At 39.1% G+C, this 18,406-nt stretch overlaps 1 protein-coding gene across 2 annotated transcripts in view; it reads left to right on the forward strand.

Annotated features, from left to right (window-relative positions):
• Window positions 1–18,406, forward strand: part of CRBN (cereblon) — a 21,503-nt gene continuing 3,097 nt past the window's right edge. Inside the window, exons 1-8 of one of the 2 annotated variants that reach the window (XM_084766005.1) lie at window positions 1–148; window positions 3,958–4,073; window positions 4,716–4,918; window positions 5,658–5,807; window positions 9,438–9,597; window positions 16,505–16,567; window positions 17,542–17,626; window positions 18,030–18,145. In XM_084766005.1, the coding sequence (XP_084622131.1) occupies window positions 82–148; window positions 3,958–4,073; window positions 4,716–4,918; window positions 5,658–5,807; window positions 9,438–9,597; window positions 16,505–16,567; window positions 17,542–17,626; window positions 18,030–18,145 (960 nt within the window). In that variant the 5' untranslated portion in view covers window positions 1–81. The remainder of the gene's footprint in view (window positions 149–3,957; window positions 4,074–4,715; window positions 4,919–5,657; window positions 5,808–9,437; window positions 9,598–16,504; window positions 16,568–17,541; window positions 17,627–18,029; window positions 18,146–18,406) is intronic. The other variant, XM_084766006.1, reaches the window with a different exon arrangement.

The raw sequence follows: 18,406 nt of genomic DNA on the forward strand, positions 1-18,406 counted from the left end.
AGCGTGGAGGCCGCGTGGCGCAGATCCTCCCCCTGCGTCCCGGCACCGCCCTGTCCCAAACTCCTTTGCGGGTAAACAGACATGGCCGGCGAAGGAGATCATCAGGACGCTGCGCACAACATGGGCAACCACCTGCCGCTCCTGCCTGGTAACCTCCGGGACCCGCTCCTGGCCACGGGTGGAGAGCGAGGCCCCGGGCTGAGCCCACAGGGAGGATGTGGACAGCAACCCAGGCGCCCCGGAGAGTTGGGAAGCTTCTCGCCAGCCTCGCCCTCCTCTGCCCAGTGCTTTCCTCTGTCTCCTGGGCTGTGGGGGATGGTTGGGATGAGGGACTTTCGTTTCCCAGAGCTGGGTCCCGTTTCTTTTTGTCTTTCTCCCTAGCAGGCCTCCGTGAAAATGCTCTAGGGCCAGGCCACATCGGGAATTGGGTCACATTAGTAGCCGTTACTTTTCCTGCATGTCTGTCTTTTAATTAAGACTGACAGCTAGTATTTACTAGGCACTTGAACGTCACGCGCCCCGAAGTAAAAGCTTTGCATGCATTTCTGCTTTGACTGTTACACCTGTCACATGTTCAGAACTTTGCTCATAGAGGGGAGACGTATGGACGTATTGTTAAATATGTTCAATTCAGTGACGTGGAAGGTCACACAGGGGTTCGCTCGCGGTGTGCTGGTCTGGCACCACAGCTGGCGTCTCTTAACTATCTCTCTGTGGAGGCAGTATTTGATGGTTTTTCTCAGGTTTACAAATAATAACCTTTTAAGATAACTCGAGAGAATGGTATTACCGATTTCTCTTTCCTATTTACTTTATACCTGTATGCTTTATGACAACTTACTTACATTTAGCATACACTGTATGCTGAAAGGACAGGAAGTGGTGGCACATACTGTTCTTAGAATGCTGTAGGCAACACAGACTGTTCTGACTCTTCTCGTTACAAGGCATGCAGTGTGTTAGCCTTTGCTTGTATGAAAACAGTCACCATGCACGCTATTCTACTTTTAGGAGGTTCACAGTTGAAGTAAGGCTAATTCTCAGTATTTGAGAATAATTAAGTATATGGTTATAATCTCAGGTGCAGTTAATTTGGGGCCCTATAAACAAGTACTGCTCAGGTGTTTTGGGTTTGTGTTGGATTCTTTGTGATGGCGCATTGGATACCAGGGACTCCCAAATCCTCTGAGCTATGTCTCCAACTGCTTTTGTGATTCTTCAGTGGTAGGGGTTATTCTGGGCTTTGAGAAATTGAAAATCTTGTGATAGGGATATGATTGCAGACTAGGTTAGTTCTAAGTTGTTGAAAACTTACTTGCATTTATAAGTCATCTGAGTTAGGACTTTTTGTGTGTGTGTGTGTGAGGAGTGAAGAAATAACTTCAGGTTTCAGTTAGTTGCCTTGATAAAGCTGTGCTTGGGTATGACTCTGTTCCTTGTAGTACTGTAGACTGAAGGAGGAAAGTGCTGGGTGCCGTGCATAGAAGGCTCCTTTTCTGTAAGTCACTGGCTGCTTGTGAAGCTGTACTCTCTGAAGCTCATAAAAGCATCTTTCAGCACAAGAGATTTCAGAGACATCGGCTCCACTCTGAGTGTACCAGAGATTTAGGGAGAGGGGTAGCGAACACAGAGGATGCATATGTTGGCCTGTGTGAGTCATCAAAGCTCTGAAAAGTCTGTGTGTTTTCTCAATTTAAAATAGAGGTAAGAGGCTCACAGATGTTGTAGATGGAGAATAATGGTTTCCAAAATTATTAAGAGTTTTATTTCTGGAGAAACTTTGGCTTGTCCCCTGAATCCATGTAGTGTAAGTTGCTTTCAAAAATGATCATCTTTAAGTGCTAAGGAAATTGCCTAATCTAGTTGTGAAGAGTCTGCACTAGACAAATTGAATGCTCAAAGATAGACATAGCCACATGGGAGAGGTGGGTTTTAGCCTTGTTTATGAGAATGACCACCATAAGTAACAAATTCTTTTATAGAATAAAAGTAAAACATTTCAAATGTAACTTTTATATAGTTTCATCCCTTGAGCTAATAGCAGATATTTTACACTTACTGTAGTAGAGAAGAGAATGGGCCTCTCCAAATGGCCCTGTGAAATCTAGATTCTCAGAGTTGTGCATGAAAAACCAATTAAGTTCAGAATGATTTTCTTACCATTTTAGTTTTGTCTTTTCCCTTTTGTCAAGAAAACATGTTCTTGTTGTGTTAAACATCAATTATCAGCATACAACTTGAAATAATTCTGTAATTCTCTTTGACAGGCCTTATAGCTAGGAGTTTTTAGTAAAAATAAAGTTCCAGGCATTTACCTTTTGTGTAATATATATATATATATATATATATATATTCTGTTAGAAACCTACTTGCAGATGGCTTGAATAATTTCCACAAGTGAAAAGCTGGCCAATTTGTAATGAAACCTTATGTATTTAAAAGTTTTATGGAGGCATTTAAAAATATATGAACAGAAGTGAGATGTAGTGAGTTATAATTCTTAGTTTAGACCAATGTTGTCCAACCTTGAAACTGTCAACGTTTCAGGCTGGAGAATCTCATATTTTAAGGTGCACCCTCAATAATACAATGTGTTTAGCACTATGCCTGGTCAACACCTACTCTGGATTACTGGGATTTTTATAGTTGTGACAGTCAAAAATATCTTCAGACAGTTCCAAATATCACAAGGGAAAAAAAAATCATTCTTGGAGTGGGAAATTACCCATAGTTGGTAGGAAAAGAGCAACTCCTACTTGATAGAATAACACCTCTCTAAAGCAGTGGTTTGTTTTGGTTTTCCAGACTTTCATCTCTGCCCTTGGTAGCATCTAGTTTTAAAGTGGATCAGCTTAGCTTTAATAAAACATCTCCTTTAACTTTAAAATAGCAAAGCAGTGTTTTATAAAAATACTTACAAACATTCATTTGTAAATACGATGTGATAGCTGGGAAAGTAGTCACTGGCAAAGCAGTGCCCTCTGCCAGGTTTTATGCTGTCTTTTTCCACTTTAATTAACACATCTTTCTTGCCTGCTTATTTCTTCTTTGCTTTCTTTCTCACAGAGAAAATTGAAAGCTAAAGTCTGAAAGAAGCTCAAAGATTATTTTGTGCAAGCCTTCATTTTTTTTTTCAGATGAAGAAGCCAAGCTTTAGTGAATTGGAATTTATTGTGTAAGGTTGCAATTAATTAGTACTTATGGAGAAGACAAAAATCGTCCACACAGGAGAATGGCATAGTTGAGCTATTTTCTTTGTAAGGCAGGACCTAGTGTGCTGCTTTCTACAGTGTGAAAGGAGGGAAATGGGAATTTTATAGTGAAGGAACCTGGTGACCGTTTCCGGCCAGATGATCAAGGGGAACATCAACCCCTGGGTCAGGTTGATTGTATGTTCCCTTGATGTGAGGCGAGGAAACAGCACTGTCCTCAGCAGAGGCCTGGCAGTTACATCCCACCTGATCCCCATGGAGGGACACTGTGGAAGGCACCTGATGAGGAAAACAGAACAACCAGCCTGTCAGAGGCAGCAGAAGATCCATGACACCTAACTAGAATGTGGTGTCCTGAAGGGGAGTCTGGAACAGGAAGTGGAGATTAGCTAAAAATCTAAGGGGATCCAAATAAAATAAAGAATTTAGTTAATAGTAATGTGCCAATATTGATGACTTAGTTGTGACAACAATACCAGATGAATATACCATACTAAATGTGGAGGAAGATAACTCTTGGCATATTAGAATTCCATTTTTCAAACATTCTTGTAAATCTTAATATGTCCTAAAATAATTACTAAAAACAGGGAGAGAAGGAAAAAAAAAAAAAAGGAAAGCATTGTCGCGGCAGAAGGAACAGGAGACTTGGGCCTTTCCTTGAGGTAGGCTGTGTGAATGGGAACAGAGTTGGCTTTTTTTTTTTTAATGTATCTCATTTTTTCCTGTTGTTATTCTGCTTCAGCAGAGAGTGAAGATGAAGAAGATGAAATTGAAATGGAAGTTGAAGACCAAGATAGTAAAGAAGCCAGAAAACCAAATATCATAAATTTTGACACCAGTCTGCCAACCTCACATACAGTATGTAATTTAGTCCCTGAACTAATACAGTCGACGGACCTTTAACTGTGCTTGGCATTTCCTAAATGCAGGTGGCTGACTAAAGGACTCCTGCATTTCATCCGACCCTAGAGCTTGTGGATGAGGACAGGCGGTTATTTTGACATGCATACGCGTGCAACTTTAAAAATCCAAGCAATGTAAACTATATCCCCCTGGGGTTCTTGACTATTTTCTAACATGTAGACATACAACTTGAATTTTTTAACTTATCCTGGGCGTGACACTTTGAGGAATTATCCTCCTCTGAATGGTTCTACTAGTCACTGGGCCATGAAGTTGTTGTTATGTATTCTCAGCAGCGCTGAGATGTAGGGTGATATCCTACGTAATTACATTCTGTCGTATTGGTTGTCATATTTGGACACGGGCGGGGGGCAGGTTAAAATAATTTTAACTACAAAATACTGATTTTTCACAAAAATTGGGAGTTCTAGGAAATAACAGATCAAAATTTAGAGTTTAACAGAGATGTGCTTATATAACCAAGTTTATATAAATAAACGCATGTGCTCTATCTGAGTAGTGCTCTTACTCGGCTTTCTTCCGTAATCTGTTGAGATGTATTGGACGTCCGTCTTGCCTTTGTTTGTCCTTGAATAGTATCTGGGAGCGGATATGGAAGAGTTTCATGGTAGGACTCTGCATGACGATGACAGCTGTCAGATGATTCCAGTCCTTCCTCAAGTGATGATGATCCTGATTCCTGGGCAGACATTACCACTGCAGCTTTCTCACCCGCAAGAAGTCAGTATGGTGCGGAATTTAATTCAGAAAGACCGAACCTTTGCCGTTCTTGCTTACAGGTACGAGATTAGGTAAATCTGCTTATCGCATTGCCTTTTATGTTGTCACAGCCAAAGCCAGTGTGGCTGCCAAAGCCAACTGGAATTTCGCAGGTGTTGGATTAGAATGTGAGGCAAGCAGTCTTGTCAGGTAGGTGTTTGACAAAGTCCAAACTGGGGTATCTATCTAACCGTATTTTCATCACTTTGTAAGTCAAACATTTACTTTCACAATTTAGCTGTGTCTGGCTCTTGCAAAACTTCCACTTGTTTAATGGAAAACCTGCCTGGAATCTGAGTTCAAAACTGTCAGATAGCTAGGCTTTTATATTTTCATCTAGAGGTTACTACTCCCTTTCAAAATTCACGAGTTGTACCAATACATAACCATGGCAAACTGAAGCTGTTCTTCAAGTAGCCTGTGGCAGATGAAGGAAACATGGTAGAGGCAGGAAATGGAAACAGGAAGCCTCCTGTTACACACACACACACACACACACACACACACACACACACGCTGCTAACTAGCAGCAACCGTCATTAACAAAGTGAAAGCTGTAGGTTATTTCAGTGGATCTTAAAAATCTACCCTTATTCTAAAATGCACTATTTGCCTTCTGGAGCCTTGTGTGTTAGCTTTACTGTGAGGGTTGTCTGCTGTAAATTGTCACACTGTTTTCCCATTGTAAGGCTTTTTACCAGTTTTGTATATTTAAAAGCCAAGGCTGAAAACTTTCCCTGTAAATTTTTGTCTTGGAAGTAATGTCCAAGAAAGGGAAGCACAGTTTGGGACAACGGCAGAGATCTATGCTTATCGAGAAGAGCAGGAGTTTGGAATTGAAGTAGTGAAAGTGAAAGCAGTTGGACGCCAGAGGTTCAAGGTCCTTGAACTTCGAACACAGTCAGATGGGTAAGAAACTTTGAACATCTTACAGGGAGATGAACCCTTTTTAAAAATATTTTATTAATTTATTCATATTACATCTCAATTGTTATGCCATCCTATCCTCCCGTCCCTCCCTCCCTCCTGCTTTCTGCCTACTCCCCTCCCCTATGACTGTGACTGAGGGGGCCTACTATGGTGATTTACTAACTACTGATCTCTGCTATTTTATGATTTCATTAGTTGTTCTCTTTGCCTTCTAAGGTGAAAGCCTGTGGTTTCCAACCTTGATGTTAGGCAGAATCACCTGTCAAATGTAAAACTGTAGAGGCTTCAGTTTTAGCCTTGTCTCCCAGCTGACTGTGACTTAATGTGCAGTAAGGCTGCAGCATTGTTTAGAAATTATTTCTAGGTTATTGTAATATCTCTCCAGGTTTGAGAACAGTAATATAAACCCAAAAGGTAGTGCCACCTGGGGACAAGGCTTTTTTGGAGTTGCAGAGCGCTGTAGCAGAGTAGAAGGCAAAAATTGCCCAGTGTGCTCACCAGGACAGGTGTGTCACTGGCAGCGGTGCTGAGCTGCTTGAAAGCCACACTGAGTAGTATACTTTCCAACGGCTACACCTGAGCTGTACCATAGAGGAGTGTGGCTGTTTGTCGTGTGAGTTTTACAGCATCCCTAGATGTCTTTTAAGTGGGTAGTGAAGAAATGCTGTTGTCTCTGCATGTGTGAAGTTTAGAAGTTTGCTGGGGATAGCAGTGCAGTTAACATAGCTTTTCATAGGATCAGGAAATACTGTGTGTGTTTATCCTTTTCCCATAAAACCCAGATAACTTAACCCGTCCTTCTAAAACAGGAAATTAATAAAGCAAGCATTTGTCTTGTCTCTGGCACGCAGGAAGCACCTGTCATATATAGGGGACAGCGTCTGGGTTCTACCTGTTTCTGGGGAACCATTCACTGGTCTATGGCCAGAACTCAAAATTCTGTCTGACTTCTTTGCATTTGAGCACAGGAAGGTTTGAAGATTTTAGGAATGAATAAGAATGTGAGCTGCATGAGGACAGATTTGTTCTCTGTTGCGTTCATATTGTAAGCAACTGTAAATATTAGGTCACAAAACTGTAAGTCAGGCAGAATTTTGGGACGAGAAACCATGTGGGTAATTAGGTGGGGTGTCTAGACAGTGAGGGGCTTGGTTTTCTCCAGGTCTTCCCTAGGAAGTTTTATGATACAAACTGAAAACCTTTGTAAGGTTCTGTGCCTGAGCCCCTCGGTAGGCATGCTGCTGGAGAAGTAAGTGCCTGAAGCTTCTGTAGTCTCCATTTGGGACAGCGTTGCAGGAATGAGTACAGGAGTGGTCTGCGGCCTGTATTGCAGTAGTTGGCTGCTTGTTTTGTTACTGTGACACCAACAGTTTTTAATCCCTGTATACATCTTGATACAGCTTGATTATCTTTGAGTATTACTTTCTTTTTTTTTTTTAAGATTTATTTATTTATTACTATGTATACAGTGCTCTGGCTGCACATTCTCCTCCACGCCAGAAGAGGGCATCAGATCTCATTATAGATGGCTGTGAGCCACCATGTGGTTGCTGGGAATTGGACGCAGGACCTCTGGGAGAGCAGTCAGTGCTTTTAACCTCTGAGCTATCTCTTCAGCCCGAGTATTCGTTCTAAAACCTACAAAAGAAATTGACTTGGGAGATAGTGTGTTTCTGTATGTGACTTCAATAATTAGTTGTGTAAAACTCTAAAACATAAACTGTAAGTAGTCACTGTCAGAAAGTAGGCCAAGAAAATCATGTTTCTTGACCTAGTAAAGATTGACATCACACTAACAGGTAGACAGGCCTTGAAAAGGAATATTCTTTCTCGTATTCTATAGACGATTATATATTAAAGCCTCTCAAAAAGATGTGTCTCGGCTTAAAAGCCTGCTGTGGAATAAGATTTCTTTGCCTCCACTTTCACCCTAGTCCTAAAACCACTGACACTTAAAATGGTCAAGTGAAACCATGAAGATGGTCCAGGGCCATCCCTACTTTTTGCAAATGAGTAGGCTGAGTACCAAAGAGTTTGCTTGCCCAAAGTCATATAAGTAAATAAGAACCAGCTGATGTGTTCCACAATCTGACTCCCAACCTAGCTGTCGACCAGAAGTTCTCCTTAGCATATTGGGAACTTAACCCAATGAAATCTGTAGTTTAAGATTCAATTTTTGTTTTTGTTTTTTAACCTAAATGACACTTGATAAGCATACTGTCACCTTCTAACCTTCCTGTTAAAAGTCTGTTTTTAAATACATAGTTTTTTAAAAAGTAATATAGTAGTATATTTGACTCAGTGTAGGACTGTTCAGAAGTAAAAGAGAAATTAACATCTTGCTGGGATTGTAAGATTTCTTATCTTTCTCAGCTGAGATAAGTAATTTTTAGTCAAATAAGTATGAACTATATTGGACAAACGTTTTAGCTGAAATTTAAAATAGGGCAACATTTTGGGTTTTGGAGAGACAAGTTGTTTTCTTGGAACTGCGTTTGCAGATCCTTTAGGATGTAGAGGGCCACTCCTGAACTTTGTTCACACATCACCCTTCTACACTTGTGGTCCCTTTTTACAGGCATCGCAAAGGAGGCATTAGTCAATGTGAGTGAAAAGCCCTAAATGTTTCAGGTTTTCCTCAGTTTCACATGCTTTTATAGCCTTTGTTATAAAATCATGTTGTTATAATCATAAAGTGCCTGCATAAGCACGTTAGGGAGAACGGGCACACATGCGAGTGCTGCGGGCATGTTGAACGAGACTGTGAAGGCTGTGAAGGCTCACTTCCTCTCCAGCTTTAAAAGCTGGTGCTGCAAAGGCCTGGTATGATATAGAAGACATTGGTTCCACAATGTCTTTGGTACAGTGAATTTTTGTTTAGGAACAGAGAGAGAGACAGATAGACAAGTGGGTAATGCTGTAGTCTTACTGTCCAAAGTACATTACTGTGTGCTTTTTCCATTCTTTGTCTACCTGGTTTTGCTTCTTGGATATTAATGACAAAGAGTGTGTTAGGCCCACAGCCTAGAGATTAGGGATGGAGAGTTGTATTATCTAAGAAGTTAGATTGGGGGGGGGGGTTGCTGGAGAGATGGCTCAGCAGTTAAGAGCACTAACTGTTCTCCCTTAGGTCCTGAGTTCAATTCCCAGCAACCACATGATGGCTCACAACCATCTAGAATGAGATCTGGCGCCCTCTTCTGGCCTGCAGGTGTACACGCAGGCAGAGCCTTGTATACATGATAATAAATAAGTCATAAAACAAAAAAAAAGAAATGTTAGATGCACCAGGGCAATCTGTAGCCTTTATGCTGGTTTCTTAAATAAATTTTGCTTTGTTTGTATTTATCTGAAATGTATAGTCTTTTGATCCTATAAGTGAGACTAATTTACATCTAAATTATCTTGTATATTATATATTAAGATGCATTAACCAAAATTGTTTTGAGAATTTCTTGTATGTGTGAATATGTATGTATGTAGCATTTGGTCAGTTTGCTTAAAGGGGGAAAATGGGGGAAATCTTGATATTTAAAATTATCCTTTGTCGAGAAATTTAACTTAGTGTATCTTAAAAATGAACAACATACTTGATTCTCTTTATTTTAGAATCCAGCAAGCTAAAGTGCAAATTTTGCCAGAGTGTGTGTTGCCGTCAACCATGTCTGCAGTTCAGTTAGAATCACTTAATAAGTGCCAGATATTTCCTTCAAAACCAATGTCTTGGGAAGACCAGTATTCATGTAAATGGTGGCAGAAATACCAGAAGGTGAGACGCTAATTTCTTATGTGACTTCTAGAACTGAAGACAGATTGCTTTTAAAAAGTCACAACTGTCATGATATTTTCTAGACACTGTAGCTCACTTGATCATAGATGGCTTTAAAAACAATTTACCAGCAGTTATGAAAAGTAGCTTACAGTAGTAGTGAAATGTCAGAATGGTAAGGCTCTCTTGATATTATGCTTATCTTGCATGTATTAATGGCCTGTGGTTCTTAGTTTCCTTGGGAACCTTAGAAAACTCTGATCACATATTTGGTTTGTGAGTTAAATGCTGCATTGAAGAAGGGACAAAATTGTTTGGGCTGGCATTCAGTGGCAGAAGAAAAGAATGCTGTCCTTTGGCTTTTCAGAGGAAAGCTTTTTTTGTCGTTGTTTTTCAGCATGCTGCTGGTCACACAGAAATTGACTTGCTTGTTTGGTGCTGGGAATGTAGGTCAGTGGTTGAGGTCTTGCCTAGCATGTTCAAGGCCCTGCAGTTGATGCCCAGCACTGAGGAAAGCCAAGTATGCTTGTATGCAAGTATGCATTACTTCTTTTTTTTTTCTTTATTAATTTGTTCTTGTTACATCTCAATGGTTATCCCATCCCTTGTCTCCTCCCATTCTTCCCTCCCTCCTCTTTTCCCCTTATTCCCCTCCCCTATGACTGTTCCTGAGGGGGATTACCTCCCCCTGTATATGCTCATAGGGTATCAAGTCTCTTCTTGTTATGTATTTCTTTTACTAAATAAGTTCTCCTCTTAAGACAAAAGTGAAAGCTGTTCTGCCTCATTGGTGAGTTAGGACCTCCTTGTAGGTGTACATGTAAATACAGCATTAGGTACAAAACAGCTTCCTCAATTTACAATTTCCCCATAACCAAGAAATGTACTAATTTCTAAGTTTAGAATAAATTGTGGGGTTTAGTACTTATTTCCATTGTAAACATAAAAATCCTGTGAATCGTTGCCATATTCTTTGTTAAGTTACAGTAGGGAAGGTTACACTTTGATGTAAGTAGCACGGTACCCTGAATTGATGTGAATTAGTATATATTTCTTGTGACAGTCTTGTTTTCTTTTCACTGATTTAGTGTTCTTATGGAAGGCTTTAGCTTTAGAGAATTTTGGGCAGAGCTGGTGTTTGATGGTCTCATAACTGTTAGGGTGTACAGTTTTTCTTGTTTTCTTATTCTGTAAGCCATTCATGAATAGTACAGTGTGCTTTAGTTAGTGTTTCTAAAATGTATAATTAAACAATTGCAAAAAGAATAATGAAGGTAATAGTTTGGAAGCTTTGACATTATTGTTACTACCTTAAGTTGCAGGCAACTTTAGTATCACCTATACAGTACTTTCTTTTCTAAACTGGGTAGAGAGATTTTCCATATATCCATCCTTATTTATCAATACAACAGTGGAGAATTTTGTTCATGATGATTTTGAGCATAATTCTTAGAATAAGTATGTCAAAAGATATCTCTATTGCGCTTTCTTTTACTTTTCTTTTTAAAGTAAGCTATTTAATGCTTATTGTGATCAGTTTACTAGTGAAAGTGATTAGGTGGAAAATCAATCGCATCAAGATCCTTGCTCCCTACATGTCATGTCCACACATAGTTAGTTGTCCATTTCAATGACTGGACACTTTTTCAGCAGGACTTACTGAGATTTATAATTCATACTTGGATGGTAATGGAAATCCTCGATTTTCTAAAGTAACTCCTCTTTGAAAAGTTGTAAGTGTAGGATGGGACTGTTGTTAATAACTGATTTATCGGTACTGTATAGGAAATCCTGTCCTGCCTACAGGACCTTGAAATTCCTTTTTTCTTTCTTTCTTTCTTTTTTTTTTTGTTTTTTTTTTTTGTTTTTGTTTGTTTTGTTTTTTGGTTTTTACTTTTGGAGATAGGGTTTCTATGTGTAGCCTTGGCTGCCCTGTACTCAGCTATGTAGCCCAGGCTGGCCTCGAACTCAGTGATCTGCCTGTGTCTGCCTCCCACTTCCTCCTTGCTTGGATTACAGGCATGCACCACTGTGCCCTGCTAGGACCTTGCAATTCTAAACCTGAACTTCAGTTAAGCAAATAATACAGCTTGTAAAGTTTAACTTTTGTTGTTACTTCTTGGTTAAATTCTTCATATTGTATGGTGAAAGTACCTCAGCATATTTACATTGAATTCTGGATCTTTTCTTTTGCAACTAGATTGCTCACTGGCTAATGACCAAGGATTAGTCCCTGCTTGTCTGGGGACAGAAACCGGGCATTCCTGAGTGGTCTTCTGTCACTCTAGCCCTCCCCTCAGTAGCCCTCGCTGGTTGTCAGAAGAGTGGCCAGGGCCTCATCAGAAGGGAGTCGGGGATGAATGGGGCAGGCACAGGAGGCTTGAAGGTAGAAAGTAAAAGCAGCAGTGGCAGCAGCTTTCAGCCTTTGTATTTTTCACATTGTTTCAATGATTCCCTTGTTCAGATCCAAAAATAAAAATTTTTTAAATGGTGTTAGTAAATGTATATTGTACCCAGGTGATTTGTAAACTGTTACTCCTTTTAGACCCATTCTATGCATAACAAAATATAAACTCTAAAACAGGAAAGTGATGCAGGGATGGCTGGTCAGTACTTCCTGTGAAGTCTGCATACTGTACTTGTAGGTGGACAGTTGATTACTTTGAAAATGAGCATGTATTGCATTTAGACAGACCTGAAGTCAATGAAGTCCTTTCATGGAATTTATTCCCACTCACTTTTACATCCCACCACAAAGTAAAGCATACAAGATGTGCCCTTCTGTGGCTGAGTAGTAATTAAGACGGCAGAATTGGTAGATTGCTAGCATGATTTGAAGGTAGCTGTCATACTTCTGGTAGGAAAGATAAAGGGTCCTGGAGAATATGGTCTTCCTGGGATACATTTAGTTAACCTTGAACATATATAAACTACTCCCAGATCACACCAAATAGTGTTGAAGCTTCCTTAAGAGTTCTGTGCAACGTCCCATTCTGACCGTAGCAGTAAAGGTGATAGACACAACACACACTCAACCTAGTAGATGTTGGGAAGGGTAATATGTTAGCGAGGTTAATTGAGAAATATTTGAAACCCATTTACACTTGAGGTTTTATTTCCTGTTTTTTTTTTTAAGCATTATGGCACCTTTCTAAACTTAGTGGAATTATTGGAAGAGATTGTCTCAGATGACAAACTTGAATTTCTTTTTTGTCCAAATTGTCACCCTATCCATATATAAAGCTTGATTTGTTAATTAGAAGAATTGACGGAAATACAAAGTAAATGTAGTAGTATTCGATGCTCATCATTCCTGCCTGTGCTAAATAAACAAGACATGGGTGTTCCTAAGCGACATGTGGAGCAGGGCAGAAATGAGCACTAACTTACAAAGGCGTGGCCCTCAAGCATGCTCTCACAGGCTGAGTTGCAGTCATCTAGAGTTTATAAAGATATGAATTTTCATTTTTCTTGTACATTATGCAAAAGGATATCCACTACTGTTGACCTTCTCTTTGTTAATGGTGTCTTATGGAAAACATTTCTTTATCCTTTGATAGACACAGCATCATTCCTGCTTAAACGTACAGCAGGCTACTGTGTGGTTATACTATAACCAGTCGTCCTGACAACTGCACTAAAAGTACAGATTCCTTTTGCAAACACATGATCAATGCTGATAGTGAGGGGAAGTGACAACGAGGCTTGTAGTTTTATGTTCACAGCCCCTTATAAAGGAGGTTCGTACCTGTTGGTATTCCTTGTTCCCATGGTGTCACAGTACACAACCACGCTTGTTGATCTGAGAAGTGCACCCTATGGATTTAATTTTAACTTACCTGGCATAATTACTTTTAGCATTTTAAGGGGCTTGTATGTTTGTGAAGTTTCTGTCCATATTTTTCTTTTCCCCTTACTGGCTCACTGGCTTCTAGTAACTCTTGATCTTTATCATCTTTGTGATCACAATCATTTCCTCCAGTTACTCATCAGCTAGTTTTGTATTGTATTGGTTTGGTTTGGTTTGGTTTTTTGAGACAGGGTTTCTCTGTGTAGCCTTAGCTGTCCTGGACTCACTTTGTAGACCAGGCTGGCCTCAAACTCACCGAGATCTGCCTGCCTCTGCCTCCCAAGTGCTGGGATTAAAGACATGTGCCACCATACCTGGTGAGTTTTTATCTTTGGGTAATTATATTACATTGCCTTAATATTCTAAATTACAACTAATAACTTCCTAAGGAAGGGTACGAACACAGTTTTCTCATGGAAGTGGATCCCATGTAAACACAAGTCCATGTTTATCCTCTTACGAATGTCACTTCCCAGATGGCTCATCTTTGTCCCATTAACAGTTTCTGAGAGTTTGCTTTTCATCACAGTGATCTGAATGGCCACTGCACATTAGTTTTCTTTTACTTCCTCTGTTATTGCCTATATGCACTGTACTGTTGTAGCAATTCTCAGGTATATAAACACTGTGAGAACAAACAAGGCCTCTAGCCATGTCACTGCTCCTTTTTAGTGAAACTTTCTCAGACATGTTAGACCTTGTGTAGTCAGCTACTGACACAAAAACACTTTGATGCTTTCCCCTTGCACACATACTATGCACATGTAGTTTTATACCTACTACTAGCTTATAAGCCACTAGAAGAGTACAGATCCTAACAGCTCTCATTGCCAAGAGAAATTTGATAAATGAAAGAAAAGCAAAACTGTCAATATCCAATTTATTTAAATAAGGACTGATTCTCCATAGTGATCACTTACTTTGCTCACTGTATTAGGATATCAAACAAACAGTATCTCTGGGCCCTTGTAAAGGAAGTCACTGAAATGATTTCTTTTAGCTTCTTTTTTCCCGTTATCCTGTCAGTTTCTTTGCAACTCTAATTGGCTTTTCACAATTTTTAAAAATTCTTGGAGTGTCATTTAAGGGCCTTTCTGTATGCTATGATCAGTAAACTCTGTTCCTCGAACGACTGCAACTTCTATGGAGAATCAGTCCTTAGCCTCTTTACATGCCCAAGTGTTCTGGCTAGTATTCTGAATTAATTAAAGGGTTACCCCTTTACAAAGTAAGCCTGTGAGCTGCTGGAAGTTATCAACAGCACCAACACAAAAGAGGAGCCACTCACTGTGCCTTTAAGTCAAGAGGGACTCATGAATGAGTGCTGAGTTTGGGCAGTTGCTCTGTAAGAACTAGTTCTGCTCCCTTCAGGTGTTGTGCCTACTGTTAAAAGAATATTCAACACGTTTCTTTGTACTTGGAATAGAGTCTTTCAGAATAATAACCAGTATAAATATTTTTAGAAGTCCTTTTCTTCAAAGGGAAGAGACACTAGTTTGCTTTTAGGTCAGGGCTATGAAAAAGGATGGGATCATTCAATGCATTCCTGTCACTGTTAACATGTCATTTATCTTCTGCTCAAATTACACCTTTACACTACACTTCATAATGCTTCGTGCTACAGAAGTAATCATCCTAACATGAAAAATGTTTACTATTTAGTCAGACATGTGTCAGCCACCTAAACGGAAACTTTTTCTTGTGTTCTTATTTTTTTAAAGAATTTCTTAATTTTAGTAAATAGACTTCTTCCCGAGAAGTATAAGCCTCATGGGCTGTGATTTTACTTTTTTGTTATGTTAGTTATATTATAGATGCGTACTATCCTAAATACATAAAAATGATTAGCACACTGAATAAATAATGGTTAAATCGTAGCTACTTCCCACTACCAAATCTGTGACCTCCTATGCTTGTAATTTACTTAGGTTTGAAATGGAGATACTTCTAGTGGCCATGTGCTATTCTAATGGAATGTGAAGTTCTTGCCATAATATTAATGATTTTCATGGTAATTACTGGTCAGTCATCTGTTATTGGTAGCACATTTTCAAACTCTAATTGAACTGTGGCAGTAACTCTTGGCCTAAGGTCCATGGTCTTAGAGCTAAAGGACAACTTCCTGAGAGGACTTAAGTCTTTTGGTCCAGCCCAGTAGGCTAGACTCCTAAGCTAAGCGTTTATATGAAACTGTCCAGACCATTTTTAGGTAGCCTGAAATAAAACATCAGTACCAATGTAAATGCTCTTTTCTTTCAAGTATCTAGTTTGAGCCGTAGCCCACAGGTGCTTCAAATAATGTCTCTACCATGTGGTAATTCCTAAAATATTTGCAAACAAGAATCGTGTCCCCTTGAAATACACCTCTAAGCCTTCTAGTTGGATTTTTCTTGGGCAAAATTACTGAAGAAAATACTTTGTATATTAAAATATGTATATTAAAATATGTATTACACATACTCTTAGCAATATTCAGGCAGTAAGCCTAGGTCTTACTCCTTCCGAAGCACAGATCTGTCCAGAATAATTAATAGTTCTGCATAATCCACCCATAGTAAACGCCCCATATTGGCATAACATTTCCTGTTTTATACTTGTTACAGCATAGTTTGTAGTACCCAGGTCCTTACCATTGTGTTTTAGATGCCTACCATACTCAGTACTGCAGTATGCTGTGTGAGCTTGTAGTCTAGGAGCAGTAGGCTGTGCCATTTAGCTTAGGTGTCTAGTTACACCACCTGGGTAGTGTTGAGTGCATTTTGTGAGTAGCATTTCTCAGACGGTCACCTTGTCATTAAAGGTGTTCAAACTTTCTGCACCTCTGTAAGAATAAGAATTCCAGATCCAGTACATATTTAAAAGGCATAAACGAATAATTGTCAAATATTTCAGATAATCACCTACGATGAGTCTATGAATACATTTCAGGTAATTTGTTGGTGATTATCTTTTTTAAATTAGGAAATTTTTTTTAGGACTAATCATTTTTACACATTACTATTTGTAGTATTAGAATCTTTTCCTTGAAATTTCATTAAGTGGCACTTTTTGTTTCAGAGAAAGTTTCACTGTGCAAATCTGACTTCATGGCCTCGCTGGCTGTATTCATTATATGACGCCGTAAGTATCTTACCTGAAACTTGCATGTTACTTCAGCACATGGTGTAATTTATTATACTTAAAGTAAAAATAGACACTTGTTACTGGAATTTGTCTATTAGAATTTTTATAGGCCTACTACTTATAACTTAACAAAACAGGGCACATTTTTGGTTATGGAAATTATGAAGAGTCATGTGGAAGTCACACTATAAGGATTCTTACACCACAATATTTATTTTCAAACAAGTATATTGCTATTTATTTTTGCATCATTTGCATATTAGCTAACATGCATCTACACCGGCTTGTGCTGTCAGCTAAAAGAGTGTGCTGTCACTGCTTACAGAACCACTAAGAGAACACTAGGATGGCTTTTAAAGAATCTTGATTTCAAACAAAAAGACTACTCTCAAAGCCCAGTGCTTAACAGTTACTCTGTGGTTTGGGGCAGATGGTATAATAGTAGCTATTGCACATAGTAAGCATTAAACAAATGTATTTCTTAGGGAACCCCTGCCAAGAAATCTAAAGAACTAAAACATTAAACAAGTAATTTAAGCATGAATGATGTTCATACCACTAAAGAAAAAATGCAGTTAACCTCTGCCCTCACAAAGACATACACATGCATCGTGAAAGTCTGTTAATGCCTGGAAAAAGACAGCACTTTTCTGTAGACTGGTCGTCAAGTGAAGTATGTAGGCAGCATGTTATAGCATACCTCCATTTACTAAGCCAGAAAAGGGCCTGAGAAAAGTTAGAAGGGAGGTGGGGGCAGTGGAAGCAGCAGCCTAGAGGAGCATCCAGAGGCATTTAAAATTGCAGTCCTCAGAATAGATAGCCTAAGGGCAAGAAGTCTGGGAAGTTGCACTTTCAAAGGAGTTAGATTCAACCAGTTTCACCTTTAAAATACAGTCATTTTACCTAGTCTTGGGTTTAGTATTATTTTTAAAGGGGTGACTCCTATTGTGGCTGTTTTTATTTTAAACCAGGAAACTTTAATGGATAGAATTAAAAAACAGCTACGTGAATGGGATGAAAATCTCAAAGATGACTCTCTTCCTGCAAATCCAATAGGTATGGAAAGTATTGCAGTCTCTGGCATGTTGTTGGGGCAGGGGTAGGAATCCTTTAATATTAATCAGTTTAAACTGACCTTCTAATTCTAAACTGGCATCTGCATTTCTTTCACTTTGAAGAACTTTTCTTTAAAGAAATTAATGTTTAAGGGGCAACAGAATCTTCATAATTTTTTAATTTTCTAACTTAAGTTGAATTGCAGAAGTGGCTGTCATGTAGACACTTCTGTTCCTGATAGAGCCTTTACAAGTAAAGCTGGCTCCAGGACTTAGCTTTATATGTCACCTCTATCTGTCAGTTTCATTCAAGTCTATGTTTGATTTAAAGGAAAATAACTGAGATATAAAGAGCTATAAATGTTCCTAAGTTTAAAGCCTGCAAACCTCACATGTCTTTTAAGACTTTTCTTACAGAGTAGCTGCTTGTCTTCCTATCGATGATGTATTGAGAATTCAGCTCCTTAAAATTGGTAGTGCTATTCAACGACTTCGATGTGAGTTAGACATCATGAATAAAGTGAGTAATACCCACATTCTGTTGTGTAGATTGTCAGCCAGGCCACACAGACAGTTGGCACAGTTGAGATCAGGAGACATCTCTTTGTGCAGTAACATAGTCAGATACTAGAGGAGTACTCATTTACCTGTTCTAGTTTGCCTTAAAAGCATCTCTTTGCCAAATTTGGGGTATTAGGAATGTATAAACAGTAAAGTCTTGTCCAACTTTGAATAAGGTTTGAAAAATTGAAGCATTTCAAATTATTCTGTAGTCCTTAAT

Source organism: Acomys minous, assembly GCF_964271855.1.
Source record: "Acomys minous genome assembly, chromosome: 17".
In the NCBI taxonomy this organism is placed as follows: Eukaryota; Metazoa; Chordata; class Mammalia; order Rodentia; family Muridae; genus Acomys; species Acomys minous.